Source organism: Dreissena polymorpha, chromosome 13 (genome assembly GCF_020536995.1).
Source record: "Dreissena polymorpha isolate Duluth1 chromosome 13, UMN_Dpol_1.0, whole genome shotgun sequence".
Lineage (NCBI taxonomy): Eukaryota > Metazoa > Mollusca > Bivalvia > Myida > Dreissenidae > Dreissena > Dreissena polymorpha.
Genome location: NC_068367.1, coordinates 36,286,217 through 36,308,699, shown reverse-complemented (window position 1 = coordinate 36,308,699; position 22,483 = coordinate 36,286,217). Strand labels below are relative to the sequence as shown.

Below are 22,483 nucleotides of genomic sequence, written 5' to 3'. Positions count from 1 at the left end.
ATGCTGAAACCAAATAACAGAGCATGCTGACATTTTTATTGCTTTGGCATTATTACAAATGCGATTTTTTAAAATAACAACTTATATACAATAAAAAAATGTATCAACAAAATACTTCAACAAAGGAAGGACATTATAATTGGGTAATTGCAAACATAGTTTTCTAGAATGTGCCAATGTAAATATTCTATTAAGTTAACTTATCTGGAAAAAAGAATTAAAATATTTTAATATAGCTTGTAAAAATTTCGCATGAAACCAGTATATATCCACCGTCATATAACCTGTGGTCCTAGCTGTTGTATCCTTATACAGCTTATTCAACCGGGTTCCACTAATTGAATACTTGTAAAGTGCAGTTCCAGAAGTGAGATACAGGTCTTTCTTATTACGAGCAATACCAAAACATGGATGCTGAAACTCTAACTTTGTGCCCATAACCAGGCGCCCATCATTTACCGAGACAAACTGGACTTCGTGTTTATCATACGCATTCACAACAACAGCAACCTCATTTGATGTTATTTGACACATATCATGTAGACGAGTAGTTAAATCACAGTGTCCCACCACCTGGTATCGATGATTGAGATTGATGATTTTTTTTGAATCTGAAACAAGGATCTGAGCATTAGACAAAACACAGATGGCTCTGATACCACTGCGAAGACTCTTAAAAAACGAAAACGGATAGAAGCTCATCTCTGGACCCCATGTCGTAAAACACTCTGACATCCCATGCACAGTTAATAGCTCACATGGGTCACCTTGCACAGGCACAGATTGAGTACAAACAACAAACCTCCCAAGATTTCATAGTTTTGATAAGTATTGTTGAACATCACTGTTTGCCTGGAATGCCAGTATACGTTCTACCTGAACAGAGTTTTCATTTAGATAAGTTTCCGACTCTTTAATCTTTTGCAGACATTTCTTACTTGCAATAAATATGAGTTCTGCTTTGCCCTTATCTATAATATTTTCTATTGCGTTACTGAGTCGGTTAAGTTCATTTTTTAGCTTGTTGCAATTTTCCATATCATTATTGAGAGAAACTTTTAGACGTGTCATCTTATCATCTAGCTCTTTGAGCGTGGTGTTTTCAATCTCGTCGAAAAGTGTATTTATTTTCTTGCGTGTTTTACGTAGCTCATGTAATTCTTCGTTGTACGACACCTGCAAAGACTGCATGTTGGTGTCCCAATTAATCGTTAGTCTCTGTAGTTCTACAAGAATAGTTTGAATCTTTCTTGATAGTCTCTGCAAATCTGGTGGAGGTCCGTTGACTGACTCGGATATCAGTGTCACTTTAACACATTGTCTGGAAGGGAAATATGTATTCAAAAAAACAAGAACATTAATATGTAAGTTATTTATCTCAACAATCCTTTATTGAATGGTACTTTGATGAAAATAAACACATTTGTAAGCAAATAATGTCGGGATTACCTGTGATTGAGAAAAGAACAATCAGTGCAACACAGCTGACTGTGGTCATAACAAAACAATTCTGAACGTTTGTCCTCATGAAGGTCACATTTTTGAAGGAAATCCTCCACTTCTTTGGGCACTGGCCACTGTTTTGTTTCTCTCCTTCCATATGTCACATGTTTCCCAAACAACTGACCATGAAGGTTTATACAGTTTGCACAATACAATTTAAGACAGTTATCGCAGTAAAACTCCGCCCACTGGTCAGTTTTGTGTTCTAGACATGGCGAACAACAAAAGTCTATAACTGAGTCAGAGCCTTTAGCTACAGTTGACTGAGAAAATGTCGCCATCTTGAATATTTAGTTTTGATAAACAATCCTATTTCACCTCAACTAGAACATAAACGTGTATGGATCTTTATTTAAAACAACACTGTCCAAACATTGAATACTAAAGTCAGTATATAAGCAACTTACATATGTCAAACTTACATGACTGTGTGAACAATTTAAACCTTAATAAACTTTTGTTTACTTCCACTGTTTTGTTTTGCTAATTGTAATACGAGTCGACGCAAGGCAAGTTTAAACATAAACTGTCCCGTTCGGTATGTTTCAGGTAATACACAACCAATCATAACGCATTATATTTGCAGAGCTATTTAAAGGTGAACCGACCAAATTAAATACCCAAACCCAAGGATTATGTGTCAAAGAAAGAGGGGCCTATTTCAATTAGTTAATGACTTTTTCCAATTTTTTGCAATAAAACGCATTTTTTTAATGTGAATAATCTTAAAATTCACTATTAAATGGTGATTTGTGTGTGCATGTTCAAGAATTATGTAACTATGTGTAAAGTATTAAAATTCAAGCCATAATAAGATACAATTTTAATGCCAAGTAACCATTAATCTTATTGGTGTGAAAAAAACAACAACAGGAGAGTCATGTGCCCCAATGCGCTCATTTGAAACCGAAAGGAACACAACTCTTTTGAGAAGAAGGAGTTTAGAAAGATAACATGTTTAAATTAATTTATGAAACATGAATATTTAATTTCTTAACATATTATTATAACCGACTGTGAGTCACCAGAAACAACATCAGTAGTGAGAATTTCTGTTTCATATCCATTCCTTTTATAATAGAACACCAACTATAAAAATAAAAAGATTAAAACTGGGACCATCGCCTTTAAACGTTCAATCCGAAGATTCGGGGGTTAAACAGAGGGCTAGCAAAACATCACACTTTCCCCAGAATTAATTACAAACCAAACGCACATCTTCACAATGCTAATAATATATACTTTTGAACACAGAAATGAAAACATGAATACTAAAGCGTGACACGAGAATCGAATATTATACACAAAATTGTAGTGTACCAGTGCCATAAGTGTCGGAAAGCTATTCAAACCATACGGAGATATTGTTTGAGTTTATAAGTATAAAAGAAATATGATCCATCTAAAATAGTAATCAAAACAATTAAGTGAGAGTTGTTTTACGGACACTCGTCCAAGATATCATTGGAAGGAATATTATGACCAAGTGTTACAAAGATTGGACAAAACATGCGACTTCTATTGTTAACAAGCTTTTGTTTTCATTTGCCCTAGTTTTTACCTCACATGACCAAGTTATACATTCGGCTGATATATTATTAGGACACATGTTCTGATCAGGTTTCATGAAGGTCGGACCACACGTGTGCCTTCTACAACCGTGATACGTCGGCTATCTCCGAACTCCTCCGTAAGATATTGATTTATGAAATAAATCGTCTGCTGATCCAGAGTGATGCCTTTTATAGTGTTTAAAGTGTTAAACAGGTTACATTAAGGTTTGATAATAAATGTAGCCTCAAGAGTGATCACAAGATAAATATTGACGATGCACGACACATCTTTCACAATACACGACTGGCGCAGTTTTTGCTAACGTAAGCAGCCAAAAATACTGACTGGTAAGTGTTTATACATACCGGCCTTAAAATCAAGCCAATCCAAGTACACTTATGCTAGTGTGGTAATTATATCTAACCAAGCCATCAGTTACAATGATATGGGGGTTTAACTCGTTTATTGACAATAGGCATTGATACACTTTGGTCTTATTTTATTAAAATATATCGCGCACAAAAGAAACCCGATACCTTATTCCTCGCCTCCGTAAATGAACGGTGTATTATATTTAAAAGTGCGTGCATGCAATTCTTTAGCTTATTTGTTCCCATTTTATTAAGCAAATAAATTGGTAAGCTGAACAATACTGACGACATAATATGTATATGTGCTTTCTGATGGCGACTTGATTGCGCCATTGCAAATCTTGCTGTAATTTATGTGTTGCCCTATTTGACACACATATCTATGAGTAATTTTTATGCATACAGTTTTGCATAATCTGGTTATTTGCCCCCTTGGTTAATGAAACATTCGCGGTGCTTATAAAGGATTACAACCGAAATTTCATGCTCATTCAATGTTTTTTCCACGACAGCGCCAGTTATTCAGGATACCACGCGCACACACTAATCTCAAAATAGCACATTTATACTGTGAAAACTTATTTGTATGCTTCGCAAGCAAAATACCGGAAATGGGTTAAAGTAAACTGTTTTGCATTTATCATAACTGTACGTTGATATCAACTTGACACAAAGTTGCTTGATACATTGTCTTATATTCGGTAAAGAGGCCTCTATAACAGTCAATTTGTGATAGAGTATACCAGGTTACTGCCGTATCGTTTAAGAGATAGAGTATTACATGTGTGTTCCCTATCGTTTTGAAATATATCAGCCGAGGCTTTCAATAAAATAACAGTGTAGAATAATAAAAGTGTGAATATTCAAAGGTTGATAACTCCCTGAAAAATAATTGGACCGGAACTACCTAAAAACTGTTAATGTCCGCTCTAAAGGGTTGCTGCATTCGACATCATATACATCTGGTATCATTTGTCTGAGATCTCGTGCAGAAACAAAAATTGACGAACGATGGAGCGACAGACTGACAAACAATTGGAACGAAAGGCGGACAAATATCAAGTATTGCAAACCCACACAAACTCTTTTTCATCCAAATTAAAATCGATTCGGATTTGCATGCTTATTTTGGGGAGCGACAAAATGTTCAAGGGCATTGCACACGTCGACGTACTTTCGAGTAAACGAACATCTGAAAATTAGTGGTCTATTAGAAGAGCATGAAATCTCGATAAATACATATGTGCTACATTTTAACTTTCATGTCATTTAGGTCAATAATGTTTTGCATTAGCCAAGAAGTGCTCTTCTTTCCGCCCATGGGCGCAACGAAAACCTTTTTTATGCCGGCGCCGATCTTCACCTCTGCTAAAGACATCATCTTCAAGATCGTATTTTCAGTCAAAAATCAATGCAATGCATATGGTGGTACAGCAATAGTGTTTACACGAATTCAAGCAAACTTTTTGCCACATTTAAACATAACATCACAAGACAACTTGATCATCATATTTTCAACACGCGTCTGTAGCAATCGTCGTAATGTGGTTGTAAGTTGTCTGTTTAAGTCAAGCGACTAACGCAAGTATGTCGAATGGTGCGCGCAAAATTGGGGACCGTCTTCCTAAAACACTTTAGGGGTTTTATGGTCTCTCGTCGTGCAAATTTCAAGTACACAAATGACAATTTTTCAACGCACGATGTGAACATCCTGTCCTTGTGATGGATGATCAATGTAAAAATAGAAGCGCTTTCACTTATGTCAGTTGCGTAGGTTGCATCTGTTATTTGATCAAAGAAAAAACCTACCGCCTTTCCTTCATGTTTTTGACAAAATTCTTGGCGTAAACCCGGTTTCACCACGGTCATTTGTTAGAAACCACCACAAGCCTTTGTCGCATTTTTCAAATGTTTAGAACATGTGGCTACAAACTGCAATTTTATTCAATCCTGGTGCATATCTAGTATTGTCAACACTGAAAATATCTATGTTTAATGTTGACCGCATTTTGAACTTGAAAATATATAGTTATCATTCCATTTTATAAACCCCTATGACCTGAATTTAACAAATCATAGGGCTAGTTATTCTTTAATAGTTCCTTTTGGGGTAGAGTCCCGAATGGAAAAATAATCTTAAATCTAGAAATATGTTCGAAGGACACCCATCCCCCGCTATATTTCTGGGAATACAGACACGAGTGGTGTTTCAAAAGCATAATGTGAACAGTTAATACAATATTTATGTACGAGTCCTTTGTAACCTATGCTACTCATAAAGAAGTCTTCACTAGACTTGAAGATAATATTTAACACACAAAAAACTAAAATATATGGTTTTTTAACAACCATTTGTCCTGTGTCACAGGTAAGATTTGGATATTGACAGCTCAGTGTCTATAGTCGGTATAACCTAAGCAAACTGACAGTAGTAAACCTCGACACTTGATTGATTATTTATATTAGTAAATGTAGACTTGTGACAATATTACCGGATCAACAATATACACAGGTATAATCACAGATTCAGCCATTATAGCTTCGATATTTTGGTCCGTTTGATTAATTAATTTATGTTTCTCAGTTTTTCCTGACTACAATGTGTGATTTATTTAACTGTTCTAATAGCAAGTGCAATTAATATATAACTGTTTGTTGTTTAATAAAAAGAAAGCACAAATCAAAAATGCATTTAATACTCATGCAAAATTGTCGTAAAGTTGGAACATGATGATAAGCAATAATTTTAAAATATTATATTGAATGAAAATGCGAATATTAGAATACAAATATTGGTTTTCAATTCCATGCTTAGAAAATAACAAGATAAATTTGAGATACAATTATTTTATTAAGCAAAACATAGGGAATGGGAAAGGATAATAACATGTAGGACATGTGCACAAACATGTATAATGGTCATCAACCAAAAATATAAAAAACAATATGTACAATACATAATTGCTACTTTATGTGACTAAATATTTCTTAGAACAAAACACATATTGACAGTAAAAGAGTAAAAAGAACTCGTTAAACCTTCCCTTTCAAACTCCATCCTGCAGTTCTTATATTTTGTTTATAAAAGTACACAACAATATTGAAGAACATACCGTATCACAAGTAAATCATGTATGTACATGTTAATCATTTGCCAGATGCAGATTAATATTACGATAATACGAAGTTCATATAAAATTCTAATGAAAAAAAAATCATGTATGCAATATAGTTGATTTCCAGCAAAGCAGTTGATTTCTTACAACATATGATAACAGATCCATGATGCCATGAAATTTATTTTGATGAAAGTACTTTTCCACTCATAAACATCATTTCGCATTACTTGGCAACACAAGTAATAAAGTGTTGTGATGAAACCTGAAGTCGAATACGATATCTGTATTGCCAAGAATTCATCTTGAAAGTTCATGTTCCACAACGGTTGTACTCAAACTTTTTAAAGAAAACTAGTGTACTTTAAACACTAGAATTTTTGTGAATGATAATGTATTAGCTAGTCCCACAATGATGGAGGATGCGCTCTTATCGTAGAAGATTGTCTTTGGGCTATCCCTCAAGGTACCAAGAATTGCCAGCTTCTTCTTGCCTTCGCCATCCAGCTGTAGGACATTGCGAGATGTACTTCCACAGACCAGAACCTGTCCCTGAGCAGTAACATGTATTCCACTTGGTTTTTGGAGGTCTCGGTGTGTGAAGATGTAAAGAACTGTGCCATCTCTGGCCAGCGTGAAGACCGTGTTCTCCTTTGGCTTAGTCACAAATATCCTGTCACCTGATGGACTCACTGCACACTTAGATACTGTAAAGAAAGAGTAGTACCGATTAAGATCATTGATAAGTTTAGTTTTATCCTATTTATTTTAGCTCGATTTTAAACTCGTTCGAGTCCGTTTCCTGGGACTAGAACCAGGACTTGGTGTCTATGGGAAAATCTCAAGAACGCTCCCACTGTGGGGATCGAACCCGTGATCTCCCGATCGGTAGACGAGCTTTACATATTCGTTATTTAAATTAAGACACTGCTATTCTCACCGGCTGTTTATTTTAAATAGTTTAGTATTTTTTCTCACAATGAAACACGTATGCATGAATATTGTTTTGTTTGTTTAATGCTGAAACCAAATAACATGCACAGAAATAAAATTATCTCAATATGGACTAACTGACATAGATAGAGCCTGCTGATATATGTATTGCTTTGGCATTTTTACAAATGCGATTAATATAATTAACAACTCATATACAATAAAGAAATGTGTCAAAACATACTTCAACAAAGGAGGGACATCATAATTAGATAGTTGCAAACATAATTTTCTGGAATGAGCAAATGTAAATATTCTATTGAGTTAACTTATCTGGAAAAAGCATAATAATATTTTAATATAGCTTGTAAGAATTTCAAATGAAACCAGTATATATCCACCGTTATATTACCTGTGGCCCGAGCTGTTGTATCCTCATACAGCTTATTCAACCGGGTTCCACTAATTGAATACGTATAAAGTGCAGTTTCAGAAGTTAGATAAAGGATTTTCCTATAACGAGCAATACCAAAACATGAATGTTCAATCTTAAACTGTGTGTCCATAACCAGCCGCCCGTCATTCATCGAGAAAAACTGGATCGCATGTGTCTCATCATCATCCACAGCAACAGCTACTTCACTTGGTGTGATTTGACATATATCATGTGGATGAGCAGTAAATTGATACTGACTCACCACAATGTATTGATGATTGAGAAGCTTAATGTAATTATGATACTGATCTGCAACAAGGATCTGATCATTAGACAGACCACAGACGGCAGTGATAGAATATCTCCTCAATAAGTTCTTCATTGACTCAAAAACGCCATCGTCATTCATTCTCACATCATACTTCTCGTGGACAGTTAATACCTGGTCTGGGTCACCTTGCAGATGAATAGCTTGAGTACATACAACAAATCTCCCGAGACCTGACAATTTAGACAAGTACTGTTGAACATCACTGTCTGCCTGAAATGCCAGTATTTTTTCTACCTGAACAGAGTTCTCCTTCAGGTTCGTTTCAGACTGCTTTATCTTTTCCAGGCATTTCTTACTTGCAATAAATATAAGTTCAGCTTTGCCCTTATCAATAATATTTTCTATTGCGTTACTGAGTCGTTTAAGTTCATGTTTGAGCTTGTTGCAATTTTCCAAATCAGTATTGAGGGCAGCTTTCAAACTGGTCATCTTAGCATCTAGCTCTTTAAGGGTGGTCTTTTCAATCTCGTCTAAAATTGTATTTATTTTTTGGCGTGTTTGACGTATTTCATGTAATTCTTCGTTGTACGACACCTGCAAAGACTGCATGTTGGTGTCCCAATTATTCTGAAGTCTCTGTAGTTCTACAAGAATAGTTTGAATCTTTCTTGATAGTCTCTGCAAATCTGGTGGAGGTCCGTTGACTGACTCGGATATCAGTGTCACTTTAACACATTGTCTGGAAGGGAAATATGTATTCATACTTTGGTTAATCATATTTTTTTTCAAAATGGTCTCTTTGGGTAATAGTCGTTGATATGAAATTTATTCATTTTTGTACTGATTTTTATTTATTAAAAAAAAAAGAATTAATATTAAATACTTATGTGATTTTATTCAAATTATTCATATGCAAAAAAAACAAGAACATTACTATGTAAGTTATTTATCTCAACAATCCTTTATTGTATGGTATTTTGATGAAAATAAACACATTTATAAGCAAATAATGTCGGGATTACCTGTGATTGAGAAAAGAACAATCAGTGCAACACAGCTGACTGTGGTCATAACAAAACAATTCTGGACGTTTTCCTTCATGAATGTCACATTTTTGAAGGAAATCCTCCACTTCTTTGGGCACTGGCCACTTTTTTGTTTCTCTCCTTCCATATGTCACGTGTTTCCCAAACAACTGACCATGAAGGTTTATACAGTTTGCACAATAAAATTTAAGACAGTTATCGCAGTAAAACTCCGCCCACTGGTCAATTTTGTGTTCTAGACATGGTGAACAACAAAAGTCTATAACTGAGTCAGAGCCTTTATCCACAGTTGACTGAGAAAATGTCGCCATCTTGAATATTTAGTTTTGATAAACAATCCTATTTCACCTCAACTAGAACATAAACGTGTATGGATCTTTATTTAAAACAACACTGTCCAAACATTGAATACTAAAGTCAGTATATAAGCAACTTACATATGTCAAACTTACATGACTGTGTGAACAATTTAAACCTTAATAAACTTTTGTTTACTTCCACTGTTTTGTTTTGCTTATTGTTATACGAGTCGACGCAAAGCAAGTTTAAACATGAACTGTCACGTTTGGAATGTTTAAGGTAACACACAACCAATCATAACGCATTATGTTTGCAGAGCTCTTTAAAGGTTTACCGACTAAATAAAATACCCAATGTCATTAACCCAAGGATTGTGTGTCAAAGAAAGAGGGGCCTTAATCAATAAGCGGATGACGTTTTCGATTATTTTGCATTCAAACGCATTTTATTGAAATGTGAATAATCCTAAAATTCATGAAATCATTTAAAAGCGCCACAACAACGTGGCATTTTCATTCACGATAAAACGGTGATTTTTTTCTGTGAATGTTTAAGAATAATGTAACTATATTCGTGTAAAGTATCACAAGTCAAGCAATTACAAGATAAAATTTGAATGTGAAGTAACCATTAATCTTATTCATGTGAAAACAACAGGAGAGTCATATGCCCCAAGGCGCTCATCTGTAACCCAAACGAACAAAACTATTTTAGAAGGTGGAGGGTAGGAGGATAACATTTTAAAATACTATGAAACATGAATATTTAATTTCTAGATACACGCACACACACACACATTATTATAACCGACTGTGAGGCTCCAGAAAATACATCAGTAGTGAGAATTTCTGGTTCTTATTCATTCCTTTTATAATAGAACACAAACTATACATATATAAAGATTGAAACTGGGACCACCGCCTTTGAACGTTTAATCCGAAGATTTAAGGGGTTAAACCGATGGCTAGCCAAACATCAAACCTTTAACATAATTAATTACAAATCAAACGCACATCTCCACAATGCTAATAAGATGTACTTTTTGAACACAGAAATGAAAACATGAATCGAAAATTATATACACAATGTTAGTGTTCCCGTGCCATAAGTATCGGAAAGAGATTCAAACCATACGGAGAAATTGTTTGAGTTTTTAAGTATCTAAGAAATATGATCCATCTAAAAGAGTTATTAAACAATTAATGAGAGTTTTTTACGAAAACTCGGCCAAGATATCATGAGAACAAATATGCTGACCAAGGTTTATAAAGATTGGACAAAACATGCGACTTCGTATGTTAACAAGCTCTATTTATTTCTTTAATGTACCCCAGTTTTTATCTAACATGATCCAGTTTCACATTCGGCTGATATATCATTAGGACAAATGTTCTGACCAAGTTTCGTGAGGTTTTTACCACACATATGACTTCTATAGTGTTTACCGTGTTAAACATGGTTAAATGAAGATCGGATAATAACTGTAGCCTCGAAAGTGTTAACAAGGTAAATGTTGACGACGCACGACATATTTGTTTCACAATGCACGACAGACGCATTTGTTGCTCAAGTAAGCAGCCAAAAATGCTGCTTGGAAAGTGTTTTACCGGCCATCAAATCATCCGATCCAATTACAATGACTATCAAAATGTTTGTCTTTAATAGGCATCGTAAATGATATGACACCGTTAATTTCCTTAATGAGTTTATGAAAGCCCCAAATTTGTCTTTGATATTTTCGGCAATTAGTACATTAATCGCGAGTCACTTAAATACAAAGGCAAATGTTTACACTTTTGACAAACTGTCAAATGCATAAAAGAAGCAGACGACTACCAATTAGCAATGCATGTTAAATAAACAAACAACTGCTATTGAGTGCAATAAACTGTCACTTGCCAATATCTCCATAGCGACCGACGAGTCCACTGGTAAGATGTGTATCACGTGACTACGCAGCGTCCTGGTGGCCATTTTGTTTTTTGAAAAAGTTGCGAATTCGTTGATTTTTATGATTGCAGTGGTCGTTGTAAGCTATCAAAATGGAGATTTGGGAATGTAAAAGGGTGGTCGTTGGTCTTTGTTCACTGGTGGGCTTTATTCGCAGGTTCAATATATAGTGAAATCGTTCGGGAGGAAATCGGTGTGGTCGTTATTGACTGTTGGTCGCTTTTAACAGGCGGTCGCTCGGGCAGGTTGACTGTACACAAATGCTAGTGTGGTAATTATATCTGGAAAGCGATCAGTTACAATTATATGGGGTTTTAACTTCTTTATTGACAATAGCATTGATAAACTTTGGTCTTATTTTATAAAAAGATATCGTGCACAAAAGAAACCCGATACATAAATGAGCGGTGTATGGTCCTTAAATGTGCGTACATGCAATCCTTGAGCTTATTTAGAGTCATTGAAACAATCGTCTAAATTGGTTAGCTAAACAGAACTGACAAAATAATATGTTTATGCCCTTTCTTCTATACACGCAACCTGATTGCGTTATTGCAAAAAATTACTGTCATTTATGTGTGGCTTTATTTAACAGACATAACTACAAGTCATCTTGCTGTTTATTTGTGCCCTTGGCTAATTCAACATTCGCGGTGCTTATAAAGAATAAGAACCGAAATTCCATGTTCATTCCATGACTTTTTCCACGACAGCGCTTGTTATTCAGGATACCACGCTCACACACTAGTCTCGAAATATAAAATTTATACTTTGAAAAGGTTATTGTTATGCTTCGCAAGCAACAATACCGGAGAGGTTTTAAAGTAAACTGTTATGAATATATCATAACTATACGTTGATATCAATTTGACACAAAGTTGCCCGAAACACTTTCTTGTATCAGGTTAAGAGGCCTCTATATCAGTCAATTTGTAGATATAGAGTATACCAGGTTACTGCCGTATCGTTCAAGAGATTGAGTATAACAGGCGTGTTCCCTATCGTTTTGAAATATATCTGCTGAGGCTTTCAATAAAATAACAGTGTGGAATAATAAAAAAGATAATATTCAAAAGTTAATTACTCCCTGAAAAATAATTGGACCGGAACAACCTAAAAACTGTTCATCTTCGCCCTAAAGGGTTGCTGCATTTGAAATTACATACATCTTCTATCATTTGTCTGAGATCTCGCGCAGAAACAAAAATGGACGAACGATGGAGCGACAGACTGACAGACACTTAGAACGAAAGACGGCCATCAAGTATTGCAGACCTACACAAACTGTTTTTTATCCAAATTAAAATCGATTCGGATTTACATGTTTATTTCGGGGAGCGACAAAATGTTCAAGGGAAAGCAAAAATTGCAAACGTCGACGTTCAGTCGAGTAAACGAACAACATTTGAATAAGTGGTCTATTAGAAGAGCATGAAAGCTCGATGAATACAAATTTGTTACATTTTAATCAATATGCCATTTAGGTCATTAATGTTTTGCATTAGCCAAGGAGTGCCCTTTTTTCCGCCCATTGGCGCAACGAAAACCTTTTTAATGCTGGAGACGATTTTCACCTCTGCTAAAAACATCATCTTCAATCTCATCTTTTCAATCTAAAAACAGTGCAATGCATATGGTGGTACATCAAAAGTGTTCACACGAATTCAAACAAACTTTTTGTCACCTTTAAACATAACTTCACAAGACAACTTCATCATCATATTTTCAACGCGCGTCGGTAGCAATCGTCGTAAGGTGGCTGTAAGTTGTCTGTTTAAGTCAAGCGACCAACGCAAGTATGTCGAATAGTGCGCGCAAAATCGGGGAACATCGTCCCAAAACACTTTAGGGGTTTATGGTCTCTCGTCGTGCAAATTTCAAGTACAAAACTTACTCAAACAATTGTTCAACGCACGATGTGCACACCCGCCCTTGATATGGATGATCGATGTAAAAATAGAAGCGCTTTCACTTATGCGAGTTGCGTAGGTTGCATCTGTAATATGATCATGTTTTTGTTAACATATTTCTCGGCGTAAACCCGGTTTCACCACGGTTTTATAATAGAAATCACCACAAGCCTTTGTCACATTCAATCTCTTGCACGACGGTTACATTACATTCACCTCTGTGTTGGGCTCAGAACGGACTATTGTTATGAAAGCGTCTCATTCATGTCATGATCATACCAAGCGTTCATCATTGAGGTGACAGTATACTAAACAATCTCTTGCACGACGGTTACATTGCATTCACTGCATTAAAGAAAACCATCTCATACCATGATATCTTATATCAGTCTTAATTCATTATTATAAAATTGATATGGTTTTTTGATGTTAAAAAACCAACATACATACACACGTCGAAGCAATTCCTAACGTCACTCAATAAACGTTATGTTCAATTGTTTACATTTGTAAAGTGCGTGGAATGATTCCATCTGCGTAAATGGGCAATAAAATAGTTCCAAAGAGTTGCATTAAAACTCGCAAGTTTTTTCACGATTTATCGCACATTTAAAAGTCATATTTCCTAATTTAATGCATGCGATCTTAAATATCCAATCAAATATACATTAAATGCGTTTGTTCGGTTTTAGCTATTTGGTAGACAAAATGGCACCCTGAGCCTTTCGCAGAGTTGTATGTGAGAGCAAGGAACGACAACTCTGCGTGTAGATTGTGTCACATTGTTGAAATGTTTAGATCATGTGGCTACATACTGCAATTTTGTTCAATTCTGCTGCATATCTGGTAGTGTCAACACTGAAAATATCTGTGTTTAATGTTGACCGTATTTTGAACTTGAAAATATATAGTTACCATTCCATTTTATAAACCTTTATGACTTCTATTTAACAAATCATAAGGCTAGTTATTCTTTAATAAAAATATTTTGGTTTCTTTTGGACCTTTGAGGGTAGAGTCGGGGAGGAAAAATAATCTTAAATCTAGAAATATGTCCGAAGGACACCAATGCCCCGCTATATTTCTGGGGATACAGACACAAGTGTTGTTTCAAACACATAATGTGAACAGTTAATGCAATATGTATGCACCAGTCATTTGTAACCATTGCTACTCATAAAACCTATAACATATATATGTGAAATTAATATTAAAGCCGCCCGAGTTGATGTTGGTATATTTTCCCATTTTAGTTATGTGTCGCAAAATAGTGATTATGAGTCAAAATGTGTTTGTATTTATGTCAAATGTAAAAAAACATTGGTCAAAATCGGCCAAGAAATGCCCAAATTCAGTCCAAAGATAGGGCTTTTCAATTTCGGTGCATTAAACGATATAATCTAAATTTAAACACTTAAATAATAATTAATGTCATTACCCGTTTACAATGGGACAAGCAAACAGACAGGACATAACAGCTGTTTTTGCAGCGTGATTTTTTTGTCAATATCTATGCATATTACTCGACAAATTTCAATAAACTTCTATCAAGCTTGATAAAAACTCCGTTTGTTTTCAATCCACAATTCGGCCTTATTGAATTCGCTCTGATCTGAGAAATCCTTTTTAATGCAATCAGCTTGCATTCCGACTTTTTACGATCATGATAGTCAATACACATTGATCCTCGTATATCCATTAAGACAAAAAACATGTTTTATAATCACTTTTCTTGGGCTATCCGTAGACATAATTCGTTTGTAAATTGCTTGTTTTTCTTTAAAACCCTATATCAAATATGTTAAGCTTGAATAAGGAATAAGGAACAGTTCCTTATTCCTTATTCGAATAAGGAATAAAGAACTAGGAAAAAGGAACAAACTTACTCTCCATCAATAAATTGTGTTTTAACAACCATTTGTCCTGTGTCACAGGTAAGATTTGGATATTGACAGCTCAGTGTATACAGTCGGTAGTACCTAAGCAAACTGACAGTAGTAAACCTCGACACTTGATTGATTATTTATATAATTAATGAAGACTTGTGACAATATTACCAAACCAACAATAAACACAGGTATGATCATAGATTCAGCCATTATAGCTTCGATATTTTGATCCGTTTGATTAATTAATTTATGTTTCTCATTTTTCCTTGTATAAAATGTGTTACTTGTTTAAGTGTTTTAAAAGCAAGTGTAATTAATATATAACTGGCAGTTGTTTAATAAAAAGGAAGCACAAATCAAAAATGCATTTAAGACTCATGCAACATTGTCGGAAATTTGGAACTTGATGATAAGCAATAATTTAAAAATATAATATTGAATGAAAATTTGAATATTAGAATACATATACAGTATTAGTCTTCAATTCCATGCTTAGTAAATAATAAGATAAATGTGAGATTAAATTATTTTATTAAGCAAAACATAGGGAGAGGCAAGGATAATAACACGTAGGACATGTGTTCAAACATGTAAAATGGTCATCAACCTAAAGAAAAAAAATAAGCTAAGCTTACTTGGCAACACAAGTAATCAAGTATATTATGTGATGAAACGTGAAGTCGAGTACTTTATCTGCATGGCCAAGAATTCATCTTCAAGGTACATGTTCCACACCGGTTGTACTAAATCTTTTTAAACAAAACTATTGTACTTTAAACACCATAATTTTGTTGTGATAAACGAGTCCCACAATGATGGAGGCTGTGCTCTTAACGTAGAAGACTGGCCCTGGGATATGCATAAATTCACTCAATGTAGCAACAGTTGCCAGCTTCTTCTTGCCTTCCCCATCCAGCTATAGGACATTGCAATATCCTCTTTCACAGACCAGAACCTGTCCCTGAGCAGTTACATGTATTCCACTTGGTTCTTTGAGGTCTGGGTGTTTGAAGATATGGAGAACTGTGCCATCTCTGGCCAGGGTGAGGACCGTCTTCTGCCTTGGCTGAGTGACAAATATCCTGTCACCTGAAGGACTCACTGCACACTAAAGACTGTAAAGAAAGAGCAGTATCGATTTAGATCATTGTTTAATTTAGTTTTAACCTATTTATTTTAGCTCGATTGCATGAAAAGCCTAAGGCTAATTTAAACTCGTTCGAGTCCGTTTCCTGGGACTTGAACCAGTACATGGTGTCTTTGGGAAAATCTCAAGAACGCTCCCACTGTTGGGATCGAACCCGTGATCTCCCGATCGCTAGGCATTCTTTACATATTCATTATTTCAATTAAGACACTGCTATTCTCACCGGCTGTTTGTTTTAATTAGTTTAGTATGATTTTTCTTATAATGAAACATGAATGCATGGATATGTTTTTATTTGTTTAATTCTGAAACCAAATGACATGCAAATAAATAAAATTATCTCAATACGTAAATGGACTCACTAACATAGACAGAGCATGCTGACATATTCATTGCTTTGGCATTATTATAAATGCGATTAATATAAATAACAACTCTTATACAATAAAGAAATGTGTCAAAAAATATTTCAACTAAGGAGGGACATCATAATCGGGTTGTTGCAAACATAATTTTCTGGAATGTGCAAATGTAAATATTCAATTGAGTTAACTAATCTGGAAAAAGCAGTTTAATATTTTAATATAGATTGTAAGAATTTCAAATGAAGCCAGTATATTTCCACCGTAATATTACCTGTGGTCCAAGCGGTTTTATCCTCATACAACTTATTCAACCGGGTTCCATTAATTGGATACTTGTAAAGTGCCGTTTCTGCAGTTAGATAAAGGTTTTTTCTATAACGAGCAATACCAAAACATGAATGTTCAAACTTTAACTTTGTGCCCATAACCAGCCGACTATCATGAATCGAGACAAACTGGACCTCATGTGTATTATGATTATTCACAACAACAGCTACTTCACTTGGTGTGATTTGACAGATATCATGTGGATGAGCAGTCAGTTTATACTGGCTAATCACCTGGTATTGATGATTGAGTAGCTTAATGTTATTATAAAACTGATCTGCAACAAGGATATGCTCTGCAACAAGGATCTGATCATTAGACAGAACACATATAGCAGTGATATCACAGTCACTCCATAAGTTCTTGAAAAACCCCAAAACGCTGCCCCCGCTATCTATTTTCAAATAATACTCTGACTTCTTGTGGACAGTTAAAACCTGGTCTGGGTCACCTTGCAGATGAATAGCTTGAGTACATACAACAAATCTTCCGAGACCTGACAATTTAAACAAATACTGTTGAACATCACTGTCTGCCTGAAATGCCAGTATTTTTTCTACCTGAACAGAGTTCTCCTTCAGGTACGTTTCACACTGCTTTATCTTTTCCAGGCATTTCTTACTTGCAATAAATATAAGTTCAGCTTTCCCCTTATCAATTATATTTTCTATTGCGTTACTGAGTCGTTTAAGTTAATGTTTTAGCTTGTTGCAATTTTCTAATTCAGTATTGAGGGCAGCTTTCAAACTGGTCATCTTATTATCTAGCTCTTTAAGGGTGGTCTTTTCAATCTCGCCAAAAATTGTATTTATTTTCTGGCGTGTTTGACGTATTTCATGAAATTCTTCGTTGTACGACACCTGCAAAGACTGCATGTTGGTGTCCCAATTATTCTTAAGTCTCTGTAGTTCTTCAAGAATAGTTTGGATATTTCTTGCTAGTAGCTGCAAGTCTGGTGGAGGTCCTTTGACAGATTCGGATATCAGAATTACTTTAGCACATTGTCTGAAAGGAAATCATGTATTTACACTTTGGTTCATATTTCTTTTTCAAAATGGTCGTTTTGGGTAAAAGACGTTGATATGAAATGTATTCATTTTTGTACCGATATCTTTACTTTTTTTAGACAAAGAATTAATATTAAATACGTATGTGATTTTATTCAAATTATTGACATTAAAAAAAACAAGAACATTAATATGTAAGTTATTTATCTCAAGAATCCTTTAAAGAATGGTCTTTTGATGAAAAAAAAACATTAATACGCAAATACATGTCTGAATTACCTGTGATTGAAAAAAGAACAACCAGTGCAACACAGCTGACTGTGGTCATAACAAAACAATTCTGGACGTTTTCCTTCATGAAGGTCACATTTTTGAAGGAAATCCTCCACTTCTTTGGGCACTAGCCACTTACATGTGTCTCTCCTTCCGTACGTCACGTGTTTCCCAAACAAATTACCATGAAGGTTAAAACAGTTTGCACAATAAAATTCAAGACAGTTTTCGCAGTAAAACTCCGCCTTTAGACTTCAATTCACTGTTAATTTAAATATTTAATATTTACCAGTTTTAAAGAAATACGGTCCAAACAAACACATATAAAATACTCATGTAAGGTTTCAAGCAACTGGATTTTTTCTACAACCAGATACCCTTTAGACTTCCACAGTTTGGCTTATTTGAACCAAGAAAACAGATGTCAATATGCAAATCTGTCCCGTGAGTATAAGATTTCACCAAAGAACAAAGCAAGTTTGTATGTCGGTGACACTTCACCGTGTCTCAGCCCATTGATTCGCTACGTAGGTGTACGTAATACACAAATTGCTGTTAAGATTTGAAAAAAGATACCGCCCATAAAAGAAACTTGATATGTTATGTTTCTCACCTTAATAATGTGAGATTTATGCACGTTAAATGCAATTCCACAATCTTAAAGGGACCTTTTCACTTTTTAGTAAATTGACAAAATTGAAAAAAAATATGTTTCAGATTCGCAAATTTTCGTTGTAATTATTTTGTTTGTGATGAAACAGTATTACTGAACATTAACCATGCTCTAAAATATCCATTTTATGCATCTTTTGACGATTTAAAAAACCTAACAATTTTAAAGCGTTGCAACGCGAAACGATTGAATAATTTGGAGAGTTCTGTTGTTGCCGTTATATTTTGTGACACTAAGAGGATTTCTTATATAAAGTATAAAATACATGACTCATTGTATGAGCACGGATGGCCGAGTGGTCATAGCGTTAGGCTTTTACCTCAGGTGTCAGTGGTTCGAGCCCAGTTGAGGAAAACTTTTTTTCGTTTTTTAATTTTAATCCTATTTTTACTGGAGCATTTTACATTTATCAATATAAAGCGTATAATGACAAACTTCAATACATGCCAAAATCCGTGAAAATGTCCCTTTAAAGCCGATATAGTGTCTTTATTACAGATAACCAACTAAAGTGAATAAACATTTTTCTATTTAAAATGTTACTCAAGTCACGGACAACATTTGTTTCCGAACATGCTTGGTAAATATTAATATAAAACAAATTGGCCCTAGGTCCCTCATCACTGACATGTAGAAACTAACCTGTAGCGTGCAAAGTTTTCGATGTTTGTGTAATACGTGTGTTTTAACTTAGATGTCTTACTATGTATGATACAGACTTAATGTGGTCTGAAACGGTATAAGAACAAATTAAAGTTCTGAGAATAAACATCTTAGACAAACAAATAACAACTACAGCCCCAGCCAAATTTGACCACATGGGATGATTTGAACAAACGTAGTGGAGGAGAACCATATGATGTCGCACACCAAATAATAAACCCATTAGCCATGCGGTTTCAGGCGATGAGATATTTAACGTTATTCACTATAAGATTCTATATAAATCAGATAACCCTTGGGGCGTGGTTAGGGTCGACCATATGGGTATGATTTAAACTCACTTAAATGAGGAAAACTATACAATGGTACACTCCAAATATCAAACTCTGGACGCTTGCGGTTTCATTTTTTTTTAAGTTTATCAATATTTACGATAAAGTCTTTACAAATAGTGTGAAAATTGTTACCGCAGAGGCATGATTTGAACAGACTTAGAAGACGCCGGCTAAAGATGCCAAATAACAAACCTATGGATCTTGAAAAAATATTACGTTTTCGGTATGTCAGTGGTCATTTTCACAATTTTTGTAATGTGGTCAGAGCCCTTCGGATTGAGGGGAAAATCGTCGTTTTGATTTAATTTGGGAGGTTGGTGTGTGGTTAAATTTGCTCAGAAATATTTTTGAATTGAGAATAAAGTTGTTTTCAATTTTATATTTGCTGAAGTTGAATAAAAACAGCTCATACTCATAATGCGATGCTTGTTTTCTGATCTATATATAACCCAGACAACACATATTGATTAATGAGTCCATTTGTCAAAGAATGACCATCTTGTCATAAGAGGTTATCTTTCACACTTACGTGTTCAATTTAGTGCGTTTAAAGATGAGCTATCATTTCCATTTTACTGTACTTAATAATTTATTTTAATTAAGGTAGCGCACCTGTAATGATTTCCCGCGATTTCTCTGAAGATTGAAGAGCCTTAGTGAAGTGGTCATAGCCGAGTGGTTAAGGCGATAGACTAGAAATCTTTTGGGATCTTCCCGCGGAGGTTCGAATCCTGTCGACAACGCATACTTTTTGCGACGCGTTTTATTTTTTTTTCTAACGTAATTTGATTTAATATAGCATATAAGCTATGTTTTTGTTAAATAGTAGTCCGGGTTTCCAGCAATAACACAAACATTGCAATAAATACCTGTATAAACCAAGCTTTGGGTGATTTACTGCTGAAAATACGAATCATGCATGTTGCATTGTTATTTCAAAAAGCAAACGGTAAATCTGTCTATTTCTTGGCATTTTTGCTGTATATAGTGTTTCTATAAAAAATAAGTTCAAAATATAACGTAAATGATACTATTTTGAATTTTATGACAATTTTGTTTTAACCAAACAAATTTCTACTTGTCTGAAACCACTTACACTTCATGGCGCTCTTTCATATATAACAAGTTATAAAAAATAAATTTCTGTAAAAGAATACTTATTTCATCTTGTTTAAACTTTAAACACCTTTACTGCATCTGTACACACCAACTGCATACCCGTATTTGGAAATCTGGATGGAACTTTGATATACCGCAGGGTTGCAAATAAACTGGAAAAAAGCCGAGCGTGGGGTGGTTTTGAATAAATCTGTATAATTTTTAAAAAGCACGGAAAGCCTACTTAAAAATGTGTATGTAGTTCAGTGAAATGATGCTGATCAAGAAAATAATACATTAGGTTATATTTGGAAAGGTGCCCATCACAGGTGCGCTACCTTAAATATACATATGTAGACAGAACATGAAAACATAAATACTGAAAATGCGAGAATCGAAAACTTCAAATAAAATTTGTGTACTCGAGTCGTTAGTATTGGAAATCTATTAAAATATTAATGTTAAATAGGTTTTCAAGTTATAAGTATTCAAAGAAATATGCTTTATCTATATATTGAAAATCGATTTAAAGTGTTCACCATTTTATTTGGATAAATGTCAACATTTTATTTGGATACATGCAATATCTACCACATCACATCAAGGTATCATTAGCGCTCGATTGGTAATTGTCGGCTCGGGTACTACTTAAATGGACCCCGGGTACTCTTAAGTATACTTAAATGTACCCCGGGTACGGAAAATATACTGAAACGTACACGGGAATTCTAATGCGAAATTGATCGTTGTCGGCTTATTTCAAATTTATTATGTTCACATTTATGTCAATATTCAGTAAAATGGCCTAAATATTATCGAAACTCGTGCTAAAAAAGCATTTTGAGGACATTTTTTCAAATAAAATTAGTTTTCGTATTTCGTAGCGCGTTTTACGACATCGGATGTTATGCGGGAATAAAACTCGGGAACAGTTTAGATTGGCCGGGTACATGTTAGCATATTTTCCGTACCCGGGGTACATTTAAGTAAACTTAAGAGTACCCGGTGTACATGTAAGAAGTACCCGAGCCGTCAATGACGCTCGATTGGTCATTGTCGGCTCGGGTGCTACTTACAAATATGTACCCCGGGTACTCTTAAGTATACTTACATGTACACCGGGTACGGTAAATATACTGAATCGTACCCGGTCCATATTAGACTGTACCCGAGTTGTATTCCCGCCCAAAATCCGATGTCGTAAAACGCGCTACCGATAATCTTAAACAAACTTCTCTTTAAAAAAAACTGCATCAACATGCTTTTTGGAGTATGAGTTTCGATAATATTTTACAGAAAATTGACATTAATTAATT

At 34.8% G+C, this 22,483-nt stretch overlaps 2 protein-coding genes across 2 annotated transcripts; both read right to left on the bottom strand.

The window, feature by feature from the left end:
- Positions 1–758: 758 nt before the first annotated feature.
- Positions 759–1,982, bottom strand: LOC127854881 (uncharacterized). Its single transcript, XM_052389988.1, has 2 exons — positions 1,450–1,982; positions 759–1,321 (listed from the first exon to the last, which is right to left on the bottom strand). Exons 1-2 carry the CDS (start codon positions 1,782–1,784, stop codon positions 814–816), a joined length of 843 nt encoding a protein of 280 aa, XP_052245948.1. The 5' UTR covers positions 1,785–1,982; the 3' UTR covers positions 759–813.
- A 4,277-nt stretch (positions 1,983–6,259) lies between these two features.
- On the bottom strand, positions 6,260–9,775 carry LOC127854874 (uncharacterized). The gene is made up of 3 exons (XM_052389973.1): positions 9,207–9,775; positions 7,890–8,923; positions 6,260–7,251 (listed from the first exon to the last, which is right to left on the bottom strand). The coding sequence occupies exons 1-3, from the start codon at positions 9,539–9,541 to the stop codon at positions 6,899–6,901; spliced, it is 1,722 nt and encodes a 573-aa protein (XP_052245933.1). The 5' UTR covers positions 9,542–9,775; the 3' UTR covers positions 6,260–6,898.
- Between the last annotated feature and the right edge of the window lie 12,708 nt (positions 9,776–22,483).